The 24,382-nt window shown below is 34.8% G+C and overlaps 1 protein-coding gene across 5 annotated transcripts in view; it reads left to right on the top strand.

Moving 5' to 3' along the window:
- The window catches only part of PCCA (propionyl-CoA carboxylase subunit alpha), a 537,919-nt gene that overhangs the window by 231,213 nt on the left and 282,324 nt on the right, over nucleotides 1-24,382 (top strand). For all 5 annotated transcript variants that reach the window (XM_058276458.2, XM_058276457.1, XM_004458407.4 and 2 more), the window contains 4 exons: nucleotides 1,223-1,301; nucleotides 6,482-6,584; nucleotides 9,189-9,283; nucleotides 14,631-14,781. In XM_058276458.2, coding sequence (XP_058132441.1) covers nucleotides 1,223-1,301; nucleotides 6,482-6,584; nucleotides 9,189-9,283; nucleotides 14,631-14,781 — 428 coding nt within the window. The remainder of the gene's footprint in view (nucleotides 1-1,222; nucleotides 1,302-6,481; nucleotides 6,585-9,188; nucleotides 9,284-14,630; nucleotides 14,782-24,382) is intronic.

Genomic DNA, 24,382 nt, shown 5'->3' with positions numbered 1-24,382 from the left:
TTCTTTCTTCTTACAGTACTTAGAATTGTTTTTGATAATTAAGAAAGTAAAAATCTACCCCACATAAACATATCAATAATCAGAAAAGGTCAGTGCTTATTAAATGTTTTAAAAATTTTGAATTAGTTATGAAACACTTAAGAAGCAAGTGACACTTTAACAAAGGTGAATTTAAGAGTGATGTTTTGTGGTTTAGAGGTCAAAAGGTCTGTGACATTTGGCCCTCTCTTTTCTTTTCCTCTAAGGATTCTATAGCTAGTATTTAGTGGTATTAGAGCATTGCAGGCCTGGAAGTGTCCTTTATGGGCTCACTAATCACTTCTTTCTTAAGACCATAAACAAATGGTCTCAGTTATATGGGTATCTTCTCCTTGTTTTTACACCTGTAAAGAAGATTTACATCTTTTCTTGATACATTATTATAGATTACTTCTGCAGTCAGAAATTTTACTTTATAATAACTAATCTAAGTGCTCACTGTTGTAACTAAAGACAACCTTAAGATTTTATTTTCTGTTATAAAAATCTAACTGGTAATGTCCTTTGTTTTGGGTCTTTATATTTTCACAATACCTACTAATCTAGGCATTACCTGTTAAATGTATGGAGTACAGTCGTTTGTCAATTGATATCAGTGACTCCTGTATCTTCTACTTCAGTCCATAATATAATAGCCACAGTTAGATTTTTTTCCCAGTACAATCTTGTCCATTATTGATGATAGAACCTTATAGGTGTTCACTGTGATGTTTCAGATGAACATACCTCTACTACATATAAATCACTACTTCTAAAAAAGGGAATTCAACTTATGTATGAAAATAGCAGTTTTGTGGAATCATACATTTGTTTGTGTGAGTGTGCACATGAATGTGTGTGTTTTCTCTTGGTGCTGTAATTTGTTACTTATATCTTCCGTTAGTTAATGCTGTATCTACTTCAGTTTTTGAAATCTACTATCAATTTTCTTTTAGCTTTTTCATTAGTGGAGTTATGTTAGTGATAAAAGTCTTTTCCTTTAAAAATGAACATATCCTCTTATTTTAAATATGTATATATATCTTATATATGTATGTAATAATTAATCTGGTGTCATTTTCCTCTTTAGAAAGAAACTTTTTAGTTTTTGTCTATGGCGTTATTGAACATGTGGTCACTTGTCATGTTCATATAGCCAAATGATCAAAGTCTGAACTTCTGTCTAATTCTTCCCTGCTGTTAGGCTACCCTGTCATGATCAAGGCCTCAGCAGGTGGCGGTGGGAAAGGCATGCGAATCGCTTGGAATGATGAAGAGACCAGGTGAGACGCTGTCCAAAATACAGTTTTGATGAAAATTGCAGTTACAGAGTTTTATTAAACTGACAAACAGATACCAAAGCATAATGGAGTAATTATTATGACCATATAATTTTTATTTTTTTTGGATGAAAAGAATTGAAATTGTGTAGAAAAATTCCTTATTTATATATTGGTCATTATCCTATTATAGAAGGGTTTTACTTTCTTAAACACTGAGGATTTTTTTTTTAACAGTGTATATATTTTTAGGATTACATCATCATGGTTGTATTTTATGAACAAAAGTTACTAATATTTGGATGTATAATTTTGAATATTTTGAATATAATCTCATGGTTTTAACCAGATATATTTTTTAAAAAGTGCTAATTTCATTGAGTTTTATGTATTACTTCAGTATGTGCTTGCTTTCCTTTGCTAGTTTATAGAAGTGTAGTGAATTACTTTGAGAGTTTTATAGCATGAAATAAATTGTTTCCTTGTGAATTTGAAATTATATCCTTTATATGGAATGTACTCTTTTAAATTTAGAACATTTTCTTCTTACTAGTTTTAGAAATCAAAATAACTTGTGATACATAAATTTTTTTAAAAAATTCAATGCACTGATGATATAATAGTGATTAGAAAATAATGGCTTAAAAATTTCCCTAATACAAGCAGGTTTTAAGTGATTTTATTCTTTAATCTCTACTAATTTTCAGGTTTAGCAACAGGAGAAATTTATGTCTTGCTTGTGGATGGAGGAGATGATAAAAATAACTTTATTATTATTATTAATGTTGTCTTCTGTACCCTCCCTCTGCCCTGAAGTAATTTGGCCCTCCACGTGGTTAATTCACCTAGTTTTATTCCTTTCTCCCTCCCTCTACCCCTCACTCCCTCCTTTCCTTCCTGTTCTCTTAGTGATATTTTCATGAATTAAAAAAAAATGTGAAGTGTTTTGAGAATGTCTCTGTGTAAACTATTTTGGGGCTAGTTTATTTATAAATTACTTTTATTAAAAATGTAATGTTCATATTGGCGATGTATAAGTACATATATGTTACGTACTTTTAGTTACATATTTGATTAAAGGAGGGTTTTGAATAATGAATGCCATTTTTATTTTACTCAGGAAAAACAAAGACTAAAACCATGGTGGTGCTTTTTAAAAGCCAGGTGTTTTCCCAACCTGATAATTTAGATTCCACTTGCGATACTAATTGGAGTAATGATAAATATGAGTTGGGACAAATGGGATAGATTGAAGAGGAATTGAGGTTGAAACATGAAAGGAGCAGTTGGTTTGCATAAGTGACCGATGAAATTAACAAAGGCATGGTTAGGAAAGATGGTTGTCATCAATTACAGTCAATTTCAGAGAGAAATAGTTCAAGGGAGGCTGATAGGATGTGTCTAGTTTAGGAACAGAGATCTGGAGTATTTATTATTAATGTTGTCCAGTACAGTAGACAAACCTAACTCAGAAATTAGGTTCTAAAGTTAGCAAGTAAGGCGAAAATGTCTGAGGCCATATTATTCTTCAGAATCTTATAGGAAGGTACCATGATAGAGAATAATAGAAGTAATTTTAACTTAAAAGAAAAATGGCTTATATTACCATTGTTTCTTTCCTTGAGCATCAAGAAGTAATTGGCTTGTATTGTGGCATGATGATATATGAAAAATACAAAGTCTTTAAACATAGAACAACTCTCATTGTGGCATTTATACCAGGTATTGACTGAAGTGTCATCAGATTCTCTTCTCCCATTTTTTAAATTTGTTCAGAGAGAATAAACTCATTGCATGGATTTGAAGTATTTTTTGAGACTGTATTATGAGTCAGGCATTATTCTAGTTATATAATAAAGAACCAACTAGACAAAAAAAAAAACCATTCCTCCATGGGTTATTTTAGATCAGAGTTCTTAACTTTGACTCCATAGGCCTGTAGAATACAGGAGAGGTCCATGAACTAGGATGGGGAAAAAAGGATGGTGGCTTTGGACTCTCGGAATCCAAATGCAGTTGTTTCCAATCCAAGGCAGAAGCTGTATCATTTCTTATGACCCAGTCTCAGAAGTCACTCTGGTTTATCCACCATATTCTGTTAATAACTGGTGAGCACACTCTCTCAAATTCAGGGGAGGGGAAGTAGATTCTACTTCCAGTGGCAATATTCCTGGAGGAGTAGTACATGGAATGAAAGATATTCTTTGGCTATCTTTGGAAAATACAATCTGCTGTAGCCTCTTTGTAGGAAAGAATAATTCAGTAAAAATATTAAATATAGTGTAATGGTTTTGTAAGGGGTATATATTTTAAGAACTTTAATATTTTTCTCATTTTTCCCTCTTTCATGTTGTATAGCAGTTAAACTGAAAGCCTTACAACTTTTTTTCACTCTTCTTTTCAGGATCTCAGATTTCTCATCAGTCACTTTGCCAGGGCAACTGTTCATAACATATTCCTTTATGATGAGGGTTATTCTTCATGTTTTCTTGCCAGCAAGATTTGCTATACTGCTGTTGACCAATGGATTTTAATTTAGAGTCAGTGTTCTCATAAGTCATACCCTTTGACCTATTGAGTATCCTTTGGTAAATAGTTTAATCTTGGCCAATGAATGGTACATAGATTAAAAATCTGTTTATAAAGTTAGTAAAAATATATCACAGAAATGATTCTGTGTCTAAAAATTACTCTCTAGCCTGGTAAATAAATACCTGAGACTTTGTTGAAATCAACAAAGGTTTGACATTTTTAAATTTAATGATACATGATACTCATTTTATTTTATTTTTATTTTTTAAAGGTTTATTTTATTTATTTCTCTGTGTCCATTTGCTGCATGTTCTTTTTGTCCGCTTCTGTTGTTGTCAGCAGCACGGGAAATCTGTGTTTTTTTTTGTTGCGTCATCTTGTGTCAGCTCTCTGTATGGGCGGCACCATTCTTGGGCAGGCTGCAATTCTTTCACGCTGGGTGGCTCTCCTTTCGGGGTGCAGTCCTTGTGCATGGGGCTCCCCTACGCGGGGGACATCCCTGTGTGGCACAGCACTCCTTGTGCGCATCAGCACTGCGCGTGGGCCAGCTCCACATGGGTCAAGGAGGCCGGGGATTTGAACTGGGGACCTCCCATGTTGTAGATGGACACCCTATCCACTGGGCCAAGTTCGCTTCCAAGATACTCATTTTAAATTGCTCTATATCCAGTATTTATTTGGAATAATTAAAACTTCATCCTTCTCTGAGGAAGACTTTTTTTTTGTATAATTCACTAAATTTTAACATTAGTGTATATAAATGAAAACTTATCCACTAATTGCTTTTATTCTCTTGACCTTAGAAGTGACTTTAATGTCCTTCAAAAGTTTTTCAAGGGTGGTAGCATGTATGACTGGTCTTAGAATCTTTAGAACATCTGAAAAATGTTCAAAAGAATAATGCTCATTAGTGTTTGTGGTTATCATAATAATTGAGATTGGAATGAGAATCATCACGGTTGTTAAATGTTCCCAGGCATTGTTGTAATAATCTCTAAGTTTCCTTTCCCTCTCCACATTTAAATGAAATTTTACAATATGAATGGATAAATGATCATGTTTCCCTTTTTTAATACCTGCACTAGACTTTAGGTACTGTAAGAGCGTTTTATGGTTTTTTTTGTATTTTGCTATAAGAGCATTTTATGTTTTTTTTTGTATTTCTAGCAATCAAGTGTACACTGGTTACATATTTTGGTGATCACTAAGTATTTATTGAATGAATTTATAACTGAATTTAATAAATGATGTTCTTAATAAAATTTTCCATGAATTTCAAAATCCGTTGGTGATGCTTTTTTCAAACTTAAAAATATTTTATATTTGTGACTGAGTTTTTACTTTTAGTGCTCTTGGTTTAAAATGCAAAACGAAAACTTTCAATCATTACGTAATGACTCAGTGTAAAGTGCTATGTGTTTACTTTGTGAATTATTATATCAAGTCTTACAAGAATACTAGTTAATAGTTTTTTTTTTTTTAAAAAAACTATTGTGCTTCATTGTGCTTCTAAGATCTTTGAAATTTGCAGTCTTCTGAGATCTGAATCTCATTCTCTTAAATCAAGGATGTATTTATGAGGCCTAATAAAACCTTTTCCTGAGTTTTGCAGTATGTTTGGAAATTTGTTTTCTAGTCAGTCCTTTAAATCTTGTGTGCTTCAAGAACAAAAACAAATCTGACAGTTTTTTCTAATATTGGTAGAAGAAATGTTATCAAATTAAAAGGATTAGAAGAGTTTTGTTTTCATGCTGTGTATTAAATACAGATATTTATCTGAAGAATAGGAAATTTGCATGTGAAAAAATTAAACATATATTAATGAATGGAAAATAATAACTAGTTTTAGGAAAGGAAGTTTGAGTTTTTAATTGACTGACCAAATTAACTCATCTCATAGTATATGAGTTTATTAAACATATTTTAATGATAATGATTTAAACTATTATAATTTGGGAATAAAATCCTGTATATAAGAAGCGATAGTTAAATCCATATTTTTGTTTTAAAACTTATACTTACCTCTTTTAACTTTTACTTCTGAACAATTTAAAAGTAGATAAAATTGTAAATCTGAGTAGGAAACAATAGCATTTAGAGGTGTATATTTAAAATATCAGGAAATGTTTTTGAGAGTTGTTCGGGTGTATGTTCAAGTCTTAATGAGTATATTTGCTGTAGGTCTGTTCTGTTGTGTGCAGTTGGCTAGTCCACTACATTTTTATCTTCTGAATTCTAAGTAAAATGGTGAAACGTTTTAATATTTTTTATTAGTGAAATTAATATTAGGGTTGCAGACTAATTTTAATTATTTTAATTGTACATAATAATTAAAATTAATATTATGGTTGATAAAATAGAACTAATCTTATATGCTTTGTATGGGTGACTAAAAATATCTCATGTTTAATAGTGGGTGAAGTTTTCCCTATTCCTGTTTCAATGATCGAAAATCTAGGATCAGGGAAGTTAAATGACTTACCCAGGTCCACAGAGCTAAGAAGTGGAAGGGTTAATTTAGTTATCTGTACATAAGTGAATTTTTCTCTTCCTTGTTCAAAAGTAAAAGCAAAATAAATACCTGACTTTGTTTTCTTTTAAAATAAAGGCTTTATGTGTTTTGTTGGTCTGACTCTTCCTTTTCTTTTTAGGGATGGTTTTAGGTTTTCATCTCAGGAAGCTGCTTCCAGTTTTGGCGATGATAGGCTATTAATAGAAAAATTTATTGATAACCCTCGTCATATAGAAGTCCAGGTTGGTACATTTTAAATTATTATGTCTTTTAAAATAACAAAATTTATTCTTATTGGAAACATCCTTTCTTCCAGTGAGAATTATTCTGAATTATTCTGGTATGTTTGAATAAGTACAAAATGAAGACTTTTCTACCTTTGGAATCTGGTATACTTCTTAGTGCCATGATGTTGGTCTGAACGGGGAATGATATAAAGACATGGCTCCAAAATGAAACAGCTCCAGGATATCTGGCCCGGAATAATGTATTCTGCCTAGAAAATTACATAGACCCTGTTTAGTACTTTTTAAAAAGTAGAGACCTGGACTCGTGTCATTTCAGTTTACCAAATGTTTGAGTACCTCACTGTGACAGGGATTCTTCTAGAGCTGATTTCATGGAGATGAGTAATACATCTCTTTTAGTCAGAGAAGGCTGAAGTACAGCGGTTGTAGTGGGGGTGCAGATTTCGGCAAAACAAAATGGGTTTTCTGCAATAAAACATGGAAGAAGAGAATATGTCTACTGAAGTTTTCCATTTTTCTGTTGGAAATGCCTTCATCTAATTTTATATATTTTGTTATAAATTTATATTTAGTTATTTGATTAAAATTAGCAACTTGGAAATCCTCAAATTTGAAGTGTATATTTTCTTAATTTGGTGTGGATAGAGAGCTAAAAACTAAATAAAAGGTTATTTGCTGAATTTATCCTTTCTGAAGCATGAAGTAACTAGTCTAAGGTAGTCAATTTGTTCTTTAATTTGAATTATCACTTTGCAGTGATACTCTTTATGGGTAGATCCTCAGATTTCCCAGTGGGGAGTTTTACAACATTCAACATAATGCATTTCTTTCTTTAATTTGTGATTTAATATTTAAAAATAATTTTAGATGTACTTTAAGCAGTCATCTTCAATAGTCATAGAAGTAAAATTAAAATGCTAATATTAATGTTTTCCTTTATCAATTGGAATTATTTTTGAGTTTTAGGAAGCTTTTTTTCCTAAAAATTAACTTTGCAATCATATTTTAACTATTCATTTTTTTTTTTTTTTAATTTTTTTATTTTTTATTGACTTTGTAATAATATTACATTAAAAATATATATGTGAGGTCCCATTCAACCCCACCCCCCCACCCCCCCTCTCCCCCCCCCAACAACACTCGTTCCCATCATCATGACACATCCATTGGATTTGGTAAGTACATCTTTGGGCACCTCTGCACCTCATATACATTGGTTCACATCATGGCCCATACTCTCCTCTATTCCATCATGTAGGCCCTGTGAGGATTTACAATGTCCGGTGATTACCTCTGAAGCACCATCCAGGGCAGCTCCATGTCCCGAAGACGCCTCCACCTCTCATCTCTTCCTGCCTTTCCCCATACCCTTTGTCCATTATGTCCACTTTTCCCAATCCAATGCCACCTCTTCTATGTGGACACTGGATTGGTTGTGTCCATTGCACCTTTATGTCAAGAGGAGGCTCAGATTCCACCTGGATGCTGGATGCAATCCTCCTTAACTATTCATTTTATAGTTCCCTTTACCTGTTATAACCATCATCTGTTTTAAAATTTTTTTTTTGGCAGTCATGTGAAATATTAAGATGATGCCTACTATTTATAATGCATGTGACTTGGTTATGGTTGATGCATAGCTGCTGATGGGAGCTAAAATTAGTACCAAATCTTTTTGCTTCTAGAACAGTTCTCTTACCCTGTGAACCTAGTATAGGCATTCAGAATACACACCTGTCTTTTAATCCTGAAAATAGGGTAATCCATTCCTGAAAAATAAAAAAAAAAAAAAAAGAAATATTAACAAATAGTCTGTAGTAAAGTTGCCATATTTAGGAGATAAAATACAGAATACCCAGTTTAATTTGAATTTCAGATAAACAATGATTTTCATTTGTTTTTTATTAGTAAAACTATGTTCCATGCAACAGACGTATTTTTACTAAATTATTCGTGGCATGTATGAAATTGAAATTTAACTGGACATCTTATATTTTCTAGTAATCCTAGACTATTTCCCATGATTACAACTGGGAAAAATCATAATGTGTTATATATTAACTGTGAACCTTTTACCAGATTCTTTTTAACATAAATAAAGCTCAGTAGAAACAGTCATATATGACAATATCATTTTGGAAATAAATGTATTCAGCAGTCATTTCATGATCCACAAATATTCATTCATCAACAAATAGTTGTTTGTAATAATAGCGTGACGCTTCACCTAAGTACCATTGACTTCCAGAATGTATATCCCTTTTGTGGGCACTTAGTGTCCTTTACAAAATTCGTATAGTTGATTCTGATGTTTTACTAATTGTATTTGAAATGTAACATGAGAATTTTTTTCCTCAGATATTTTTGATAAAGTTTTTAATGCATTTGGGGATTGCAAATACAAAGTTTTCTTCTATTAACAGCAACCAAAATTAATGTTTTGAGGAGTGCATATGCACACATGAGATTTGAGTTTTAAAAAGCAAGAGGGAAAACAAAACAAAAACAACTCAAGAGGTATTGCACAGGGAGAATGTTAATAGGGGACATAATTTGGGGTATGGCTATATATTTTTTCAAGTGGTATTACTCTTTCAGGTCTTAGGTGATAAACATGGAAATGTTTTGTGGCTTAATGAAAGGGAGTGCTCAATTCAGAGAAGAAATCAAAAGGTGGTGGAGGAAGCACCAAGGCAAGTCTTTCCCAATGAACATTTATAATCTGCTTTTATGTATTTCTTATATGTGTTTTCCTTTTTATAGGATAAAATTGCTTTTAGATATTCATGGTTGAATCTACTACTATCCATTTGTTTTATTTTAAGATTTTTTCCCCTGCCCCTGAACTGCAGTTTTTGCTGTCTGTGTCCATTTGCTTTGTGGTCTTCTGTATCTATTTCTCTTTTTTGTCTTCTCTTCTCACCTTTCTTCTCTAGGATTCAGAAGGATTTGATCCTGGGGGCCTCCGATGTGGAGAGAGGTTCCTTGTCAATTGCACCACCTTAGTTCCTGGTCTCTGCTGCACTTCACTTTGACTCTCCCCTTCGTCTCTCTCTTGTTGCATCTCTCTTTTGTTGCATCTCTCTTTTGTTGCATCATCTTGCTGCATGACTCACTTGTGCGGGCACTGGCTCACCATGCAGGCACTCGTGGAGCACTGGCTCACCCTGCAGGCACTGGCTTCTTCTTTTTCACCAGGAGGTCCCAGAACCTGGGTCCTCCATATGGTAGGTGGAGGCCTTATCACTTAAGCCACATCCTCTTTCTGCTATCCATTTTTATAATTAAGAATTTACCACTTGATCTTCCACAATACTCAAGTAACTAAGGCTTTTGTCAGTTAGGAGGCTTTGCATTGTTAATAATAGTAAGTCTGTCTTAATAGATTTAAATGACATTTTTTTAATCCAACAGAAGAATTCTTGAGTTAGGGTATCTCAAAGGATTGGCTAACCTGTTAATTCAACAGTGTCTTCAAAGTTAATCCATATATCTAAACTGTCATGATTGGCCTTTTGGCTAACTTCATGATGGCTGACAGACCTGCACATTATATCCTGATAAAATTCTTTTCGAAGAAGAAGGATTATTCCTTCCCATGTGTTTCTTTTCTTTCTTTCTTTTCTTTTTTTAAATTTTTAATCAGTGACCAAAGCCTACAGAAGTCTTCCAGCAGATTTAGATTTCTCTTATATCTCATTGGCCAGAATTCTATTCAAAGCTCACTCCTAACTGGTTAATAGGAATGAGAATTACACCTTTAAGACTAATTTTGACTAGCAGTTTTCATTTTTATTTTTTGATGGCATTCTTTGGACTGAGGCCAAGGATGCTAAATGTCCTGCAAAAGAAAAAAGAAAAAAAAAAAGAATTCCTTCTGCCCATCTTAATTCTCCTCTTTGAAAAATGCCGGCATAGTCTAGTCATTTTTCTCCCAAAGGCTAGAGTGTACCTCCCTTTAAGTAAATAGCTGCATGAAAGTGAGAGGATACTTGAAAAATAAATGGGGTTTATTAGAAATGAGAAAGTTGGATAGACAACCAACTATCACTTCCATTGTATAGTATAGAAGTAGTATAACCCTGCTGGTGTTTCTAGGAATATGGAATTTCTGGGATATATCCCTTCCTGACTTTAATATTAGGAAAGGTTTCATAAAGTTAATCCTGAATATCCTTTATTTATCCTACTATGAAAGGGATTCTGGGGTATGGTTCTTAGAAATTCCGTGATTTATCACAGCCCCATGGGACTTCTGTAGGCCATTTTTCGTGTGTTTAGTGTAGCAATTTTGTGGTGCTCCATTTCTAATTTGATGCTATGTTGATTCTTGTATGTATTCTGGTATTCTTAGTTCCCAGAAATTCCCGGTTGAGTGTACATATATAATATAGGAATATAGACTTATGTAACTTTAATCATCATAGTCAGCTTGCCTTGATATGATGTGTGTATAGTTTCTGGCAAATGTAGGTATGAATCTGAGTGAATTTTTAATCATGGGTAATGGTAGAAATCAAATCTACTCATATTTTAAAATTGTGGTATGGTGTAGTGATTTTAAACATGCTGGCCAAATCCTTTGACACTTTTCTTACCGATGATGAAGGTATCCTGTCCACTCCCCTTGATTCTGTGCTCTATGACTGCTTAACCAATAGAATATGTGGAAGTGATGCTGTGCTAGGTTTTGGACCCAGGTCTTCTGAAATGCCAGCTTGCACTTCCTCTATTTTGGGAAACTTATTCTTAAAATTCAGCCACCATGCTATAAAAAGGCCATTGTAGTAGCTCATATGGAGAAACCAATGGCAACTTTCTGAAACTGCATGGAGAGAGAGAAGTAGAGATGCCTGTTCACCTTTCAGCTGCTCCAGTGCTCTACTCTTCTAGCACTATCCAGTGTCCGACCGCAACTACATGAGTGGTTTGAGGAAGAACCACTTATTTGAGCCCAGTCAATCCCCATGATTTTCAGAGACAATAATGAACTGATTGTTGCTAATTCATTACATTTTGGAATTGGTTATTACACACACACATACCACACACACATCTTCTTTTAAGCAAAAGTAGATACCTAGAAAAAAAATTTGGTACTGGGAGTGGGGTGCTATGAAACAAAATTCCAGAATATGTGGCATTAGCTTTGGGACTGGGCAACCAGGACAAGTAATAGTGCAAGTCTAAAGGGCCTTGAAAAGATTGTTAGCAGAAGCTTGAAGATTCTTGAGGAGCCCATTGTTGAGGACTTAAAGGAAAAAGAAGATGCTATTGGAGGCAGTTAGAGAGGGGAGCCTTGCTCTTTAGTGGCAGAAAGTTTGGGAACACCATAAACTGTAATAATGTGGAAAAGAGGAAGTGGAGTTACTTAACTTGATGAATTAAGGAAATCTCTTGGCACTGTGTTGAAATTGTTCCCTGACTTCTTAGAGCTGCCTATGTTAAAATCCAAGAATAGAGAGATGAACTAAGTTCTCTCTTTAAAAAAATTTTTTATTCGGTTTCGTCATTGTCTTTTTGGTACGTTGCCTTGCCACACAGAGACCTGCGCCTCTCTGTGCTGCACAGGTCTGGGATGCCTTTTTTCTTTTTTACTAGGTGGTCCGGGGGATTGAACCTGGGTCCTCCAAATGGTAAATGGGAACTCAATTGCTTGAGCCACAGCCACTTCCCCTAAATTCATTCTTTAAACGAAATTTAAAGGAAATATAAGGAAACAAGACTTAGCTTCAAAATGGAATTGTTTCTTATTCCTGGCTTCTACAGATGGCATGACATTCCCAAATTTAAAGATGACTTCTGGATGGGACTGTAAGAATGTTTGAGACTTCAGAAAGATCTAAGATAGTGCCTTTTGAAAACTTTCAGAAAGAGAAAAGACTGTCTATGGCTATTAAGGGTATACTTTGCAGATCCTACAATAGTGCTTCTAAGAATCTAGAGGGCAGTGTCCTATAGTAACTTCACGAGGAACCCAAGGCCTATAATAACTTCACAAGGAACCCAAGGTAAGAATAACTTATCTTAAAGAGATTAGAGAAAGTGGCTTGCTCCCGTATAAGATTCATGGAAAACTTAGAAAAGTTTTTGAGAATTGTTATGATGGACACACTACCAGCTTGAACTAAAAGGGTCAGAGAATTCAAAATGAAAAGAGGTCTTCTATAAATTTCTACAGTTAGGCAGCAGACCTATTCTGTTTAAGAATATTATGGGGGAGCTAGTGAGCTCAAGTGGTTGAGCACTGGTATACCACATACAAGGTCCCAGGTTCAATCCCCAGCCCTGGTACCTGAAAAAACAAATAAAAGTAAGGGAGGGAATATGGTGATTTAAAGAAAAACAGATTGATTCTAATTCTCCTACTCCCTGCCCCACCTCATTCAGGTTACCTTTCTTTTTTTCCCCTTGTTTTACTGAAACAAATCCAAATTCCTGTATTGATTTAGTATTAAGTTTCATCTTCATCACACAAAATCTAAAATATTAGGGACTTCTTTTATTTCTTTTCCTTTAAAACTCGTAGGGTATACATTCCAGAGCTGATTTATAGTGACTCTCTTATACAAAGTCCTCAGAAACCTCAGCTCGTACAAGATACTGCTCCTGCCTTTTTGGAGTGTGGTTTTCTATTTCACAGCACCAGAAATGAAGAAGATAAGGCAAAAGGAATGCTCTGCCTGTCTTTTTAGGAAGGGTTCTGGAACCTAGCAGTTTTGACTGCTTGGTACTGATCTGAAGTTAGGTACTTTGCTAGGGAAGCTGAGAAATGATGTCTTTTTTTCATAAGTGGCCATGTGCTTAGCTAAAATTCTAGTGGTGTGAAAGAAGAGAATAGATGGTGGTAAAACAGTAATTTTTTGATGCATTTTTTTCATAGGTTTTATTCAAAACCTAATCAAGTCTTACCTGGGTTAAAAATCTTTCATAGATTGAGAACCTTGAAACATAATTATTGTTCTCTCTCTTTGTCTTTTAAAGAAATTATGTTTCTTTAAAAAGTCTGTGAAATGTCCTTGCAGTACAATTAGCCCAGTGCTTGCTTGACCAAACAACTGCGCACTATTATCTGACCAAGTCAACATATTAGCCTAGCCAGCATAGGAGGCGTTAAAAGATTAAAAGAATCTTAAAGATATAAAAACCACCCAAATGCTATGTCTGAACCGTAGTTGGATCCCAATTCAAACAAATCAGCTGTAAAATATATTTATGAGATAATCAGGGAATTTGAATACTGACTAGATAGTAAATGCTCTTTAGGAGATTGTGTTAACTTTTTGTGTGTTTATATTATAAAAGACAGAAAATTCGAAGAGATCGATATGGAAGTTTTACAGATGAAATATCTAATTTGAATTTGTGTTAAAATAAAATAAACAACCCGCTGGGCCTTGTAGAAAAGTTGAAGGGGAGTGTAGAAAAGATGAGATTGGCTATATTTTAATAATTTTTAAATATGGGAAACAGGTACATGGGAGTTAATTACACTATTCTGTAATTTTAAAAAAATATGCGAAGTATCCCCTAAATTTTATTTCAGAATAATTTTAATCCACAAGGATAGTAGTCAGCCTTTGGTTTCTCTGAGCCTTACTTGCCTAGAAACAAAATCTATAAAAATGTGCAAATAATTTGATAATATTCTTTTGGGGGGAGGTTTGTTGAAAACATTTCAGCTTTATTTGCCTGTTGGAAGGTGGTTTGATATTTTGAAACAGATTCTGAAGACCCATTAGATGTTTGTTATTTTCTAACAATTCTCTCAATTTCAGCTTGAAGGAATTCTGAATATATAAAATTTTACTAGTTGAAAAGTAATTCTAGAATTTATAAATGGACTGAAGTTGGAAATTTCAGATGTTAGTTTTCTGAAAACCGAAGTTGATTTATTTAAGCATGTTTAATGCTATGAAATGTTGAATTGGTACAGATGATCTGTATCTGTGTAAACTCTTAAAAATCCTTTATAATCTATACACATGGTAATTTTGTTTTTGTTTAAAATGTAGAAAACTATTCTTTCTGTATTTGCAGCATTTTTCTGGATCCTGAGACTCGAAGAGCAATGGGAGAACAAGCTGTTGCTCTTGCCAGAGCAGTGAAATATTCCTCTGCTGGAACTGTAGAATTCCTTGTGGACTCAAAGAAGAATTTTTACTTCTTGGAAATGAATACGAGACTCCAGGTAACAAAAGCTCTGTTTTTCCTTCTTTGTGGCTCCATACTTTACCCTTGTGCATCTACCCCGTTTTGTTTTCTAAAATTAAAACTAACTAAACTATTAAATAAATATTTAGTTCTCCGTGCTTGTGCTAATACATCTGTTGAGAACGTCAGATAAATTTCACTATAATTTAAAGGTCGATCTAGTCCTTCAGCTTTGTTTCCTTCAATACTTTGTATTGAAAATTCTACCATTTAAAAAAAAATGTCTCTTAATGAATTGTATTAGTAAGGGCTCATGTTCTGTTAGCAGAAACCAATGTAATACAAATATTATAAAGAGAAAGGAGTAATACAAATATTATAAAGAGAAAGGAATTGTTTTCAAAAACATTTCAAAATGTTTGGAAGGGATGGAAGTATATCCAGGTTGAACTACAGTGGTGACTTCCGGAACTATACTGCTGAATGCTACCTCTGCTACACTGATGAAGTTGAGAAACGCAGTAGTCACCACTAGAAGTGTTATTTTAATTCTTATCTTTGTTCCTTAGTCTGTAATGTATCTTTGTCTTTTACCTTCAAGATTTCTGTGTATCTTCAGTATTCAGTTTGAATATGATCATGTCTAGGATTTTGCTGTTGTTACTTGTTCTGCTTGCTGTTTTCTAAGCTTTTTGGATTTGGAGTTTGTCTTTGTTCCACTGGCTTCACCGTTACCCCCCCTTTCTCCCTCTTCCTTCCCCTTCCCCCCATCTCTCTTTAATTTTAGAAAATCCACCCCCCCTCACAAAAAAAAGATCTCTCTAATAATTCTTCAGTGTAGTACTTTCTTCTTCTTTCACTTCTTGGATTATATAATAATTATATATAAGACCTTTTGACAGTCCACCTTTTCTTAGATACACCATTTTGTTTCCCTTTTCTTTTCTTCTCTTTGTGTTTCAGTTTCAGTTTTTGTAGTTTCTATTGCCCATTGTTTAAGTTCACTGATTCTTTTCTTCACTGGGTTGAGTTTACTGTTGAGCCCATCAAAGACATTTTTCATCTCTGTTATTGTGCTTTTTCTTTCTAGCTTTTCCATTGGATTCTTTGTTTTAGTTTCCAGTTCTTACATATATATATACACACACACACACACACACATATATATATATATATATATATATATAAAATTAGAGAAGTTGTGAACTTACCAATCATGCATGACGTACAGAATTCCCATACAACACCCGTCCACCAACACTGTACATTGTTGTAGAACATTTATGATAGATTATGAGATAATATCCTCAGACTATTGCTACTAATTATGGTCTTTAGCGTACATGTGGTATATTTTTTCCATACCCCTCTATTATTAACACAATACCTTCTTTGGCATTGATGCAAGAATACTACAATATTACTCTTAACTATAGTCTGTAAGTCACATTAGTTTTATTATTTCTATGCATCTCTATACTCTTACCACCTTGTAATAGTGATGTTCATTTGCTCTAGTTCATAGAAGAACATTCTTGCATTGATACTATTAACCACAATGATCATTCACCTCTGGGTTCACTATGTTACGTTATGATCTCTTTTATTTCTTTGGGGTCAGTAGTAATGTCCCCATTTTCATTTCTGATTTTATTTATTTGCATCTTCTCTCTTTTCCTTTTCGGTCTTGTTAAGGTTTGTCAATTTTATTAATCTTGGTCAGCCAGCTTTTGGTTTAGTTAATTTTCCATTTTGTTTTGTTTTTTTTTGTTCTCAATTTCATTTATTTCTGCTTGATCTTTATTTCATACCTTCTGTTTTCTTTGGGAATAGTTTCTTGTTCTTTTTCTAGTTCCTTCAGCTCTTTAGTTAGGTCATTGATTTTAGCTCTTTCTTCTTTTTTAATATAAGCATTGAGGACTATAAATTTCCATCTTAGCACTGCCTTCCCTGCATCCCATAGGTTCTGATATGTTGTATTCTCATTTTTATTCATCTCCAGGTATTAATTGATCTCTCTTGCAATTTCTTCTTTGACCCACTGATTATGAGTGTACTGTTTAATCTCCAAGTATTTGTGAATTTTCCCCTTTTCTGCCTGTTGTTGATTTCCATCTTCATTCCATTATGATTGGAGAAAGTGCTTTGTGTAATTTCAGTCTTCTTGAATTTATTAAGATCTACTTTGTGACTCAACATATGGTCTATCCTGGAGAAAGATCCATGAGCACTTGAGAAGAATGTATATCCTGCTGATTGACGTGCAGTGTTCTATGTATGTCTATTAGGTTTCATTCATTTATCCTATTATTCAAGCTCTCTGTTTCTTTATTGATTCTCTGCCCAGATCTTCTATGCAATGATGAGAGTGGTATATTTAAGTCTCCAAATATTATTGTAGAGATGTCTTTTTCTCCCTTTAGTTTTGTCATTGTTTGCCTCATATAATTTTGGGCACCCTGGTTAGATGCAGATACATTTATGATTATTTCTTCCTGTTGAATTGCCTCTTTTATTAATACATAATGTCCTTCCTTGTCTCTAATAGCAAGTTTGCTTTTAAAGTCTATTTAATCTGATATAAGCGCAGCTACTCCCACTTTTTTTTTTTGGTTACTGTGTGTGTGGAATATCTTTTTCCAGCCTTTCACTTTCAATCTGTAAGTATCCTTGGGTCTAAGGTGAGCCTTTCGTAGACAGCATATAGATGACTCATAATTTCTTATTCATTCTGCCAGTCTTTCTTTTTTGATTGGGAGTTTAATCCATTAACATTGAATGTTATTCCTTTAAAGGCACTTCTTCCCCATTTTGACATTTGGGTATTATATGTCATATCTTATTTTCACCACTCTTTTTACACTTTTAGTTACTTTTAGTGATATATTCTTCATTTCTAGACTCTCTTTCAAGCCTTTCTCTGCTGTCTTTTCTTTTCAGGCTATAGCACTCCCTTTTATATTTCCTGCAAAGCTGCTCTGTTAATACCTCAATTTCTGTTTATCTGTGAATATTCTAACCTCTCCCTCATTTTTGGAATACAGTGTTGCTGAATATAAGATTCTTGACTGGCATTTTTTTCTCTTGCAATACGTTAAATATATCACAATTTCCAGTTCTTTTGAAATTCTTTATCCATGTATGTCAGTGACTACTTTTTGCATTAGAGCCTTTAATTTATCTTTTATTTGTGTGTGTATATATATGTTAAAACCCTGTCTCATAATTCCAGTATCTGGAATTTCATAGCTTAATCTAGGGATGTTGATTATTTTTCTCTAATTAGGATGTTTGCTTTTTCATACTTTTGCTGTAACTGATAATTTTTGTTTGAAAGCTAGATATTGTTCATAGAATACTAGAGAGTGAGCTAAATAGTATTTATGCCTGGAAATGGGCTCAGCTCTTCCTCTATTGGGCCTTGTAGGAGGGTGGGGTTTGCCTTAACCCCAGGCAGGAACTGTGTAGGACTTGAGAATTTTGCTTGCTGTGGTTATCCAGGTACCATAGAGTTGATGGAGGGTTTTTCTCCATTCCCAGACCACCATTGGTTTTGGGATTTTCCTTGACCCTGTGCTTCTTTGAAGTTCTGTCTTCATGATCTTGTCACTTTCCCAGAGGTATTCTCTACCTGCATGTTAGCCTGCTGGTGGTTGCATGAGGGGTGTTTTCAGTTGTTCTGTTTTGACCTTAATCTTAGGCATATGTCCTAGGATATCTGAGGTGAGTTTTCTTCCACCCAGGTAGAGAATCTCTAATGGCTTGTAATAGCTTTTGTGTGGCATATCTTTTTTTATCCATTTACTTTCAGTCTCTCTGTATTCATGCATTTTACATGTGTCTCTGTTGGCAATATATACTTTTTTTTAGCCAAGTTAATCTTTGTACCTGGACCATCTGCTCTATAGGAAGTTAATATAAATTATGATATATTTGGGTTTAAATTTAGTCTTTTTGTTTGTTTGGTTTTTATTTTATCCCCCCACCCCCACCTCCGGCCCCAAGACGGCTCTCTTATGTGTTTGTGCTTTGTTTTCATGTGTTGTTTGCACGTGTTGTCTGCTCATCTTCTTTAGGAGACACTGAGAACCGAACCTAGGACCTCCCTTTTGGGAGATAAATGCTCAAGTGATTGAACCACATTTGCTCCCTGACTGTCTTTTAATGCCTTATTTTAGTTACATCTCTGTGCTTTCATTTTCTATTTTCTCCTTGTTTTCTTTTGCAATATTTATCGTATAAGTTAATCCCATACTAGTTCGTGGGTTATATGTAGAGTGTTTATTAGTCTTTGGTAGTTGTTTTAATTTGCCAAAGGGCTGCTGATGCAAAGTACCAGATATCTGTTGGCCTGTTTTTTTTTTAACAAATCAATTTATTGGTACATATTCATAACACATAAATCCATCCAAAGTGTACAGCCAATGGTATTTGTTATAATAACTTAGTTGTGCATTCATCACTTCATTTTTAGAGTATTTTCTTTGTTTCAGGAATAATAATAATAATCATAAATAGAAAGCAACCAACCAAACAAAACTCATCACCTCTCAGTCTCCTTATGCTTCCCCTGCCCTACATAGCTGCTATTGTTTCCTTCTCTGTAGTTCATTTTTATTTTGTGAAAGGCTCATGTATCTTATACTGTTGCATTTTTAGCTTTCCTTCTAGTTATATACATGTCCTTAGGCTTTCCCTTTCAACCATTGTCATACCCATATAATACACCATGATGTACTCTTTTTTTTTTTTAAAGATTTATTTATTTATTTCTCTCTCCCCCCCCCCCCCCCGCCCCAGTTGTCTGTTCTCTGTGTCTTTTTGCTGCGTGTTCTTCTTTGTCTGCTTCTGTTGTCAGCAGCGCGGGAATCTGTGTTTCTTTTTGTTGCATCATCTTGTTGTGTCAGCTCTCTGTGTGTGCTGCACCATTCCTGGGCAGGCTGCGCTTTCTTTTATGCTGGGCAGCTCTCCTTATGGGGTGCACTCCTTGCGTGTGGGGCTCCCCTACACGGGGACACCCCTGCGTGGCATGGCACTCGTGCATCAGCACTCCGCGTGGGCCAGCTCCACATGGGTCAAGGAGGCCCGGGGTTTGAACCATGGACCTCCCATGTGGTAGACGGACGCCCTAACCACATCCAAAAATTTACAAACAACCATTTAACCAATTCTGCACAGATTAACTATCAGCTTTCCATTCTCTACCCTCATTCTATATTCTGGTGACCTGTATTCTGGTTATTAAGTCTATGAAGTTTACCTAATATATTTAGTTCATAATACCACAATCATATAGTATTGTCCTTTTTGCTTTTATGTCCTTTTATTTTGGCTTGTATGAAGGGGATGTATTTGTGGTAAAAGCTTACATTTCCAAGGCCATGAGAAGTCAAAACTGAGGCACCATCATAGATGCCTTTTTTTTTTTTAAGATTTAATTTATTTATTTCCTCTGCCCCTCATTATTTGTACTTGCTGTCTGCTCTCTGGTTTCTTCTTTGTGTGCTCATCTTTTTAGGAGGCACTGGAACTGAATCTGGGACCTCCATGTAGGAGGGAAGTGCCCAATGGCTTGAGCTACCTTCTCCTCTCACTTGTTGTTCTCTCATTGTGTTTCCTCATTATGTTTCTTCATTGCATCATCTCATTGTGTCATTCTTGCTGTGTCAACTTGCTGCACCAGCCTGTCATATCAGCTCATTGTCCTGCTCGTCTTCTTTATGAGGCACTGGGAACAAAACCTGGGACCTCCCATGTGGTAGACAGGTGTCCAACTGCATGAGTCACATCTGCTTTCCCTAGATGCTTTCTCACCAATATCAACTACTGTTGATATTTGTCACATGGTAGAACACGATGGCTGCTGATCTCTGCTCAGGTTTCAACCTTCCTCTCTGGTGTCACCCTTTCTTCTTGAGCTGCTCTGTGGGCCCAGTCTTGTGGGGGCTTCATGCATAAGTCATCTTATGGTCCTCTCTCTCCTGGCTTAGGGCTGTTTCTTCCAGGCCTGTTCACTCTCAGTGTTGACTGTTCTACTCTCTTCCCACATTCAGTTGTAAGTTTTCAGGCAAACGGCTCATTTCTCAGCTATTTGAGCCTTTACTTTCTGTCACATGGCAGGATCAAAAATGGCAGAGCTCTCTTTTCTTGTGTCTGACACTTTCTCTGCATTTCCATGTATATCAGACTCAGTAAATGGGCCAAGACTCATAACTTGAGTCATGCCTTACTGAGGTATTGGAATCAAAAGTCCTAAATCAGTTTCATCAAGTAATCTAATCAAAGTCCTCTCAGCTGAATTTAATGCAATCAAAGGGTACCATACCAAGAGTAATAGATTGGTTTACAAATACCGTATTTCTTTTTTTTTTTTTAAGATTTATTTTTTATTTATTTCTGCCCCCCCCCAGTTGTCTCCTCTCTGTGTCCATTAGCTGTGTGTTCTTCTGTGACCACTTCTATCCTTTATCAGTGGCACCAGGAATCTGTGTTTCTTTTTGTTGCGTCATCTTGTTGTGTCAGCTCTCTGTGTGTGCAGCACCATTCCTGGGCAGGCTGCACTTTCTTTCACACTGGGCAGCTCTCCTTATGGGGTGCACTCCTTGTGCATGGGACTCCCCTACGTGGGGGGCACTCCTATGTGGCACGGCACTCCTCGCACTCATCAGCACTGTATGTGGGCCAGCTCTACATGGATCAAGGAGGCCCGGGGTTTGAACCGCGGACTTCCCATATGGTAGGTGGACACTGTATCCATTGGACCAAATCTGCTTCCCAGTATTTCTCTCTTTGGGATTCATAAAATAATTTCAGACTGATACACTCCACTCTCTGAATCCCAAAAAGATGTCTTTCCGTATGCAAAATACATTCATTACATCAAAATATTCTAAAAACTTTAAGTCAGTTCAATATTAATGCTAAGTACAAAATCACATCAAAATCAGGCAGGCATGCAGTTTGTCTTTGGGCAAAGTTCCCTGCTGGCTATAGACCTGTGAACCTTAGAAAACATGTTATATGCTTCCAAAATACATAGGATAAACATTTGCATTACCATAAGTAGAATCTGGAAGAAAAACACGTCACCCAACAGTTTGGAAAACCTGCAGGGTTTAGATTAGATTTCAAAGTCAGAGTCATCCTTTAAACTATGTTTTTTTTCCCCTTCTCCTTTCCATAGGCTTGCCTAGTGGCCATACTTTCTCCCCTCTTCAAGGATCTGGGTGGCTTCCAAGCTCCAGACCTTACCTCTCAAGAACATTTGGGTGATGGTCATACTTTCCTCATTCTCTGGGGGATAGTCTCAATTCCCTTAATACAGTGAGGAGGTGGCAACATTCTCCCTAATGTCTGACATACAGACCCCCTCAGAGCAGTGGGGTGACAACCTGACTCTCCCTAATCTATGGGGACATGGTAGTCCTTATACATTACATTAATAACATAAATGTGTCAACTTTATTGAAGCCTAATATTAATCAATATCTTTTCACTAGACTGTACAAAGTCCTTATTTTAATTCCATTTCCTTTCTCCTGACATATGAAATTATCCTTCTGAGGACATTTCTCTTATTTTTAAATAGTTACCATTAATTCATATATACCTACATTTTCCCCTTTTCTTTTGTTTCTGGAAATTTGGCCTCATTTCTGATTTCATTTTTCTTTTGCCTGTTGCATGCTGTATGCTTTTCTTTAGAGAAATGTGCTTGGCAAACATTTTGTTGAGAGCTAGTGGCTTTATTTTACCATTATTCATGAAAGGCATTTTTGTACTTCATGGAGTTTTACTTTGGCTAGGAATTTTTCCAACACATTGCAGATAATAATCCTCTGTTTTCCAACTATTACTGATAAAACTTAAGCTGTCATTCTACCTTTTACTTGTTTGGAGATAATTATTTTTTCTTTCTAACATTTCAGAATTGCTCATTTTTCGTTGGTTTTCTTTAGCTTTGTTCTGAAATATAAACATGTGCATTGAATTTGAGTTTGGGTAGAGTTCTCTCAACATTTTTGAAAATTCTGTACCATTATCACTTAAGACAATCTATTCTCCTAGGCATCTAATTAAATACATATAATCTTTATGTTAGATGACCTTACTATATAACCTGTGTGTCTTTTATCCCATTTGATATTTTTCAACTCTTCAGATATTTTCTATTGATTTAATTTCCTTACTTTCTCTTGAACTATATTTAGTTGATTGTTGAAATCACCCATTGAGTTTCTAATTTCAATTATTGTGTATTTCAGTTGTAGAATTTCTGTGTAGCTCTTTTTCAAATATGATTCAAAGCTTTTTGTCATTTTTCTTCTCCTATCCAAATTTTTACATTTGGCTTTTATTTCTTTGAACATAATAGTCCTACTTTTTTGTAGTGTGTCCAATAATTTTAATATCTTAAGTTCTATGACTATTTGTGTTAACTGTTATTTATGCTCTTTATTGGTTGTAATATCTAGTTCCTTGTGTAACTTGTTATCTTTGACTCTCACTAATTATTTAAAAGAATTGTTTTTGTTAATAAATAGAAACCTAGGATGATAGTTTTTTATTTTCTTAGAGATGTTTCATTTCCTTCTGCTTGGTGTCTGTAAACAGTTGTATTTTGTGTCCACTGTTCAAAGTTTGAGGTTCCTTGGACTCCGGAGGAGATACAAAGCCCTGCTGCAGTTTTAGAGAATGAGTTATATTATTCCAGTTTACTCTTATCTTGAATTTGCATTTCTACATGGCCTTACCTTAAAATGGTGGTTTGTCAGTATTCTCACTTTTGGTGACTTTTTGTTCTTTGTGATTATACTTTAAAATTTTTGATGCCACCCCAAAAGTTTCACTCAGATTCATTGCTGTTTTTTCCTGGTTGGACAGATGTTTTTAGGCAGAAATAGTGTTGAGTGTTGGGTTAATATTTCCATGTTTTCATCTTTGCGATTTTGGTTAATTCCTTGCTATGTTCTTAGATCTTTGTGTTTTTAAGAAGATCTGCCCCCCCCCCCCCGCCCATATTACTTAGTACCTAATGACTGTGAGTAGAAGTCCAGAGCTAATGGTTTTAGAGGCACATTAAACCTGTAGAGTAGATAAATATGTGCTGTCACTCTCAAAAGCATCATAATACAGTAACTAGATGTTGGAATATTGTTTCAAGAAATTCCCAAGCCCTGACACCCTTTTTTGCCAGTAGGAAAACCACAGATTGATAGCTTATATGCCTTACCACCACATTATTTTCTCTTCCACATCTCTTATATATGTATTTAATTGACACATCCAAAACTGTATCTAGTCACAGCCCAAAAGCTCAGCTGCAAAAGAATCTGTGAAATATTTTATTTATTATTTTTTTAACATTCTGTTTTCTGCAGCATTAGAAGGCTCCCTAGAGAAAGTTTGGAGTGAAGGTTGGATAGAGTTACTGAATTTTTAATTTGTAAGTCATATGTTAAAAGAAGACATTATTGTATTTGTAAATATTTGTAGAGTTTATAAATGTATTAATGTAGTAGTTGTTGCTCAGAACTTTTGATACTTCTTTTTGAAATTGCTTTTATAGCCTGTAGTCTAATACTGTGAATATCTTCAGAAGGACAGTGTTTTGCCTTTTGGGATTAATTTGATTTTGA

This window comes from Dasypus novemcinctus, chromosome 15 (assembly GCF_030445035.2).
Source record: "Dasypus novemcinctus isolate mDasNov1 chromosome 15, mDasNov1.1.hap2, whole genome shotgun sequence".
Lineage (NCBI taxonomy): Eukaryota > Metazoa > Chordata > Mammalia > Cingulata > Dasypodidae > Dasypus > Dasypus novemcinctus.
This window is presented reverse-complemented; position numbering and strand designations above follow the sequence as displayed.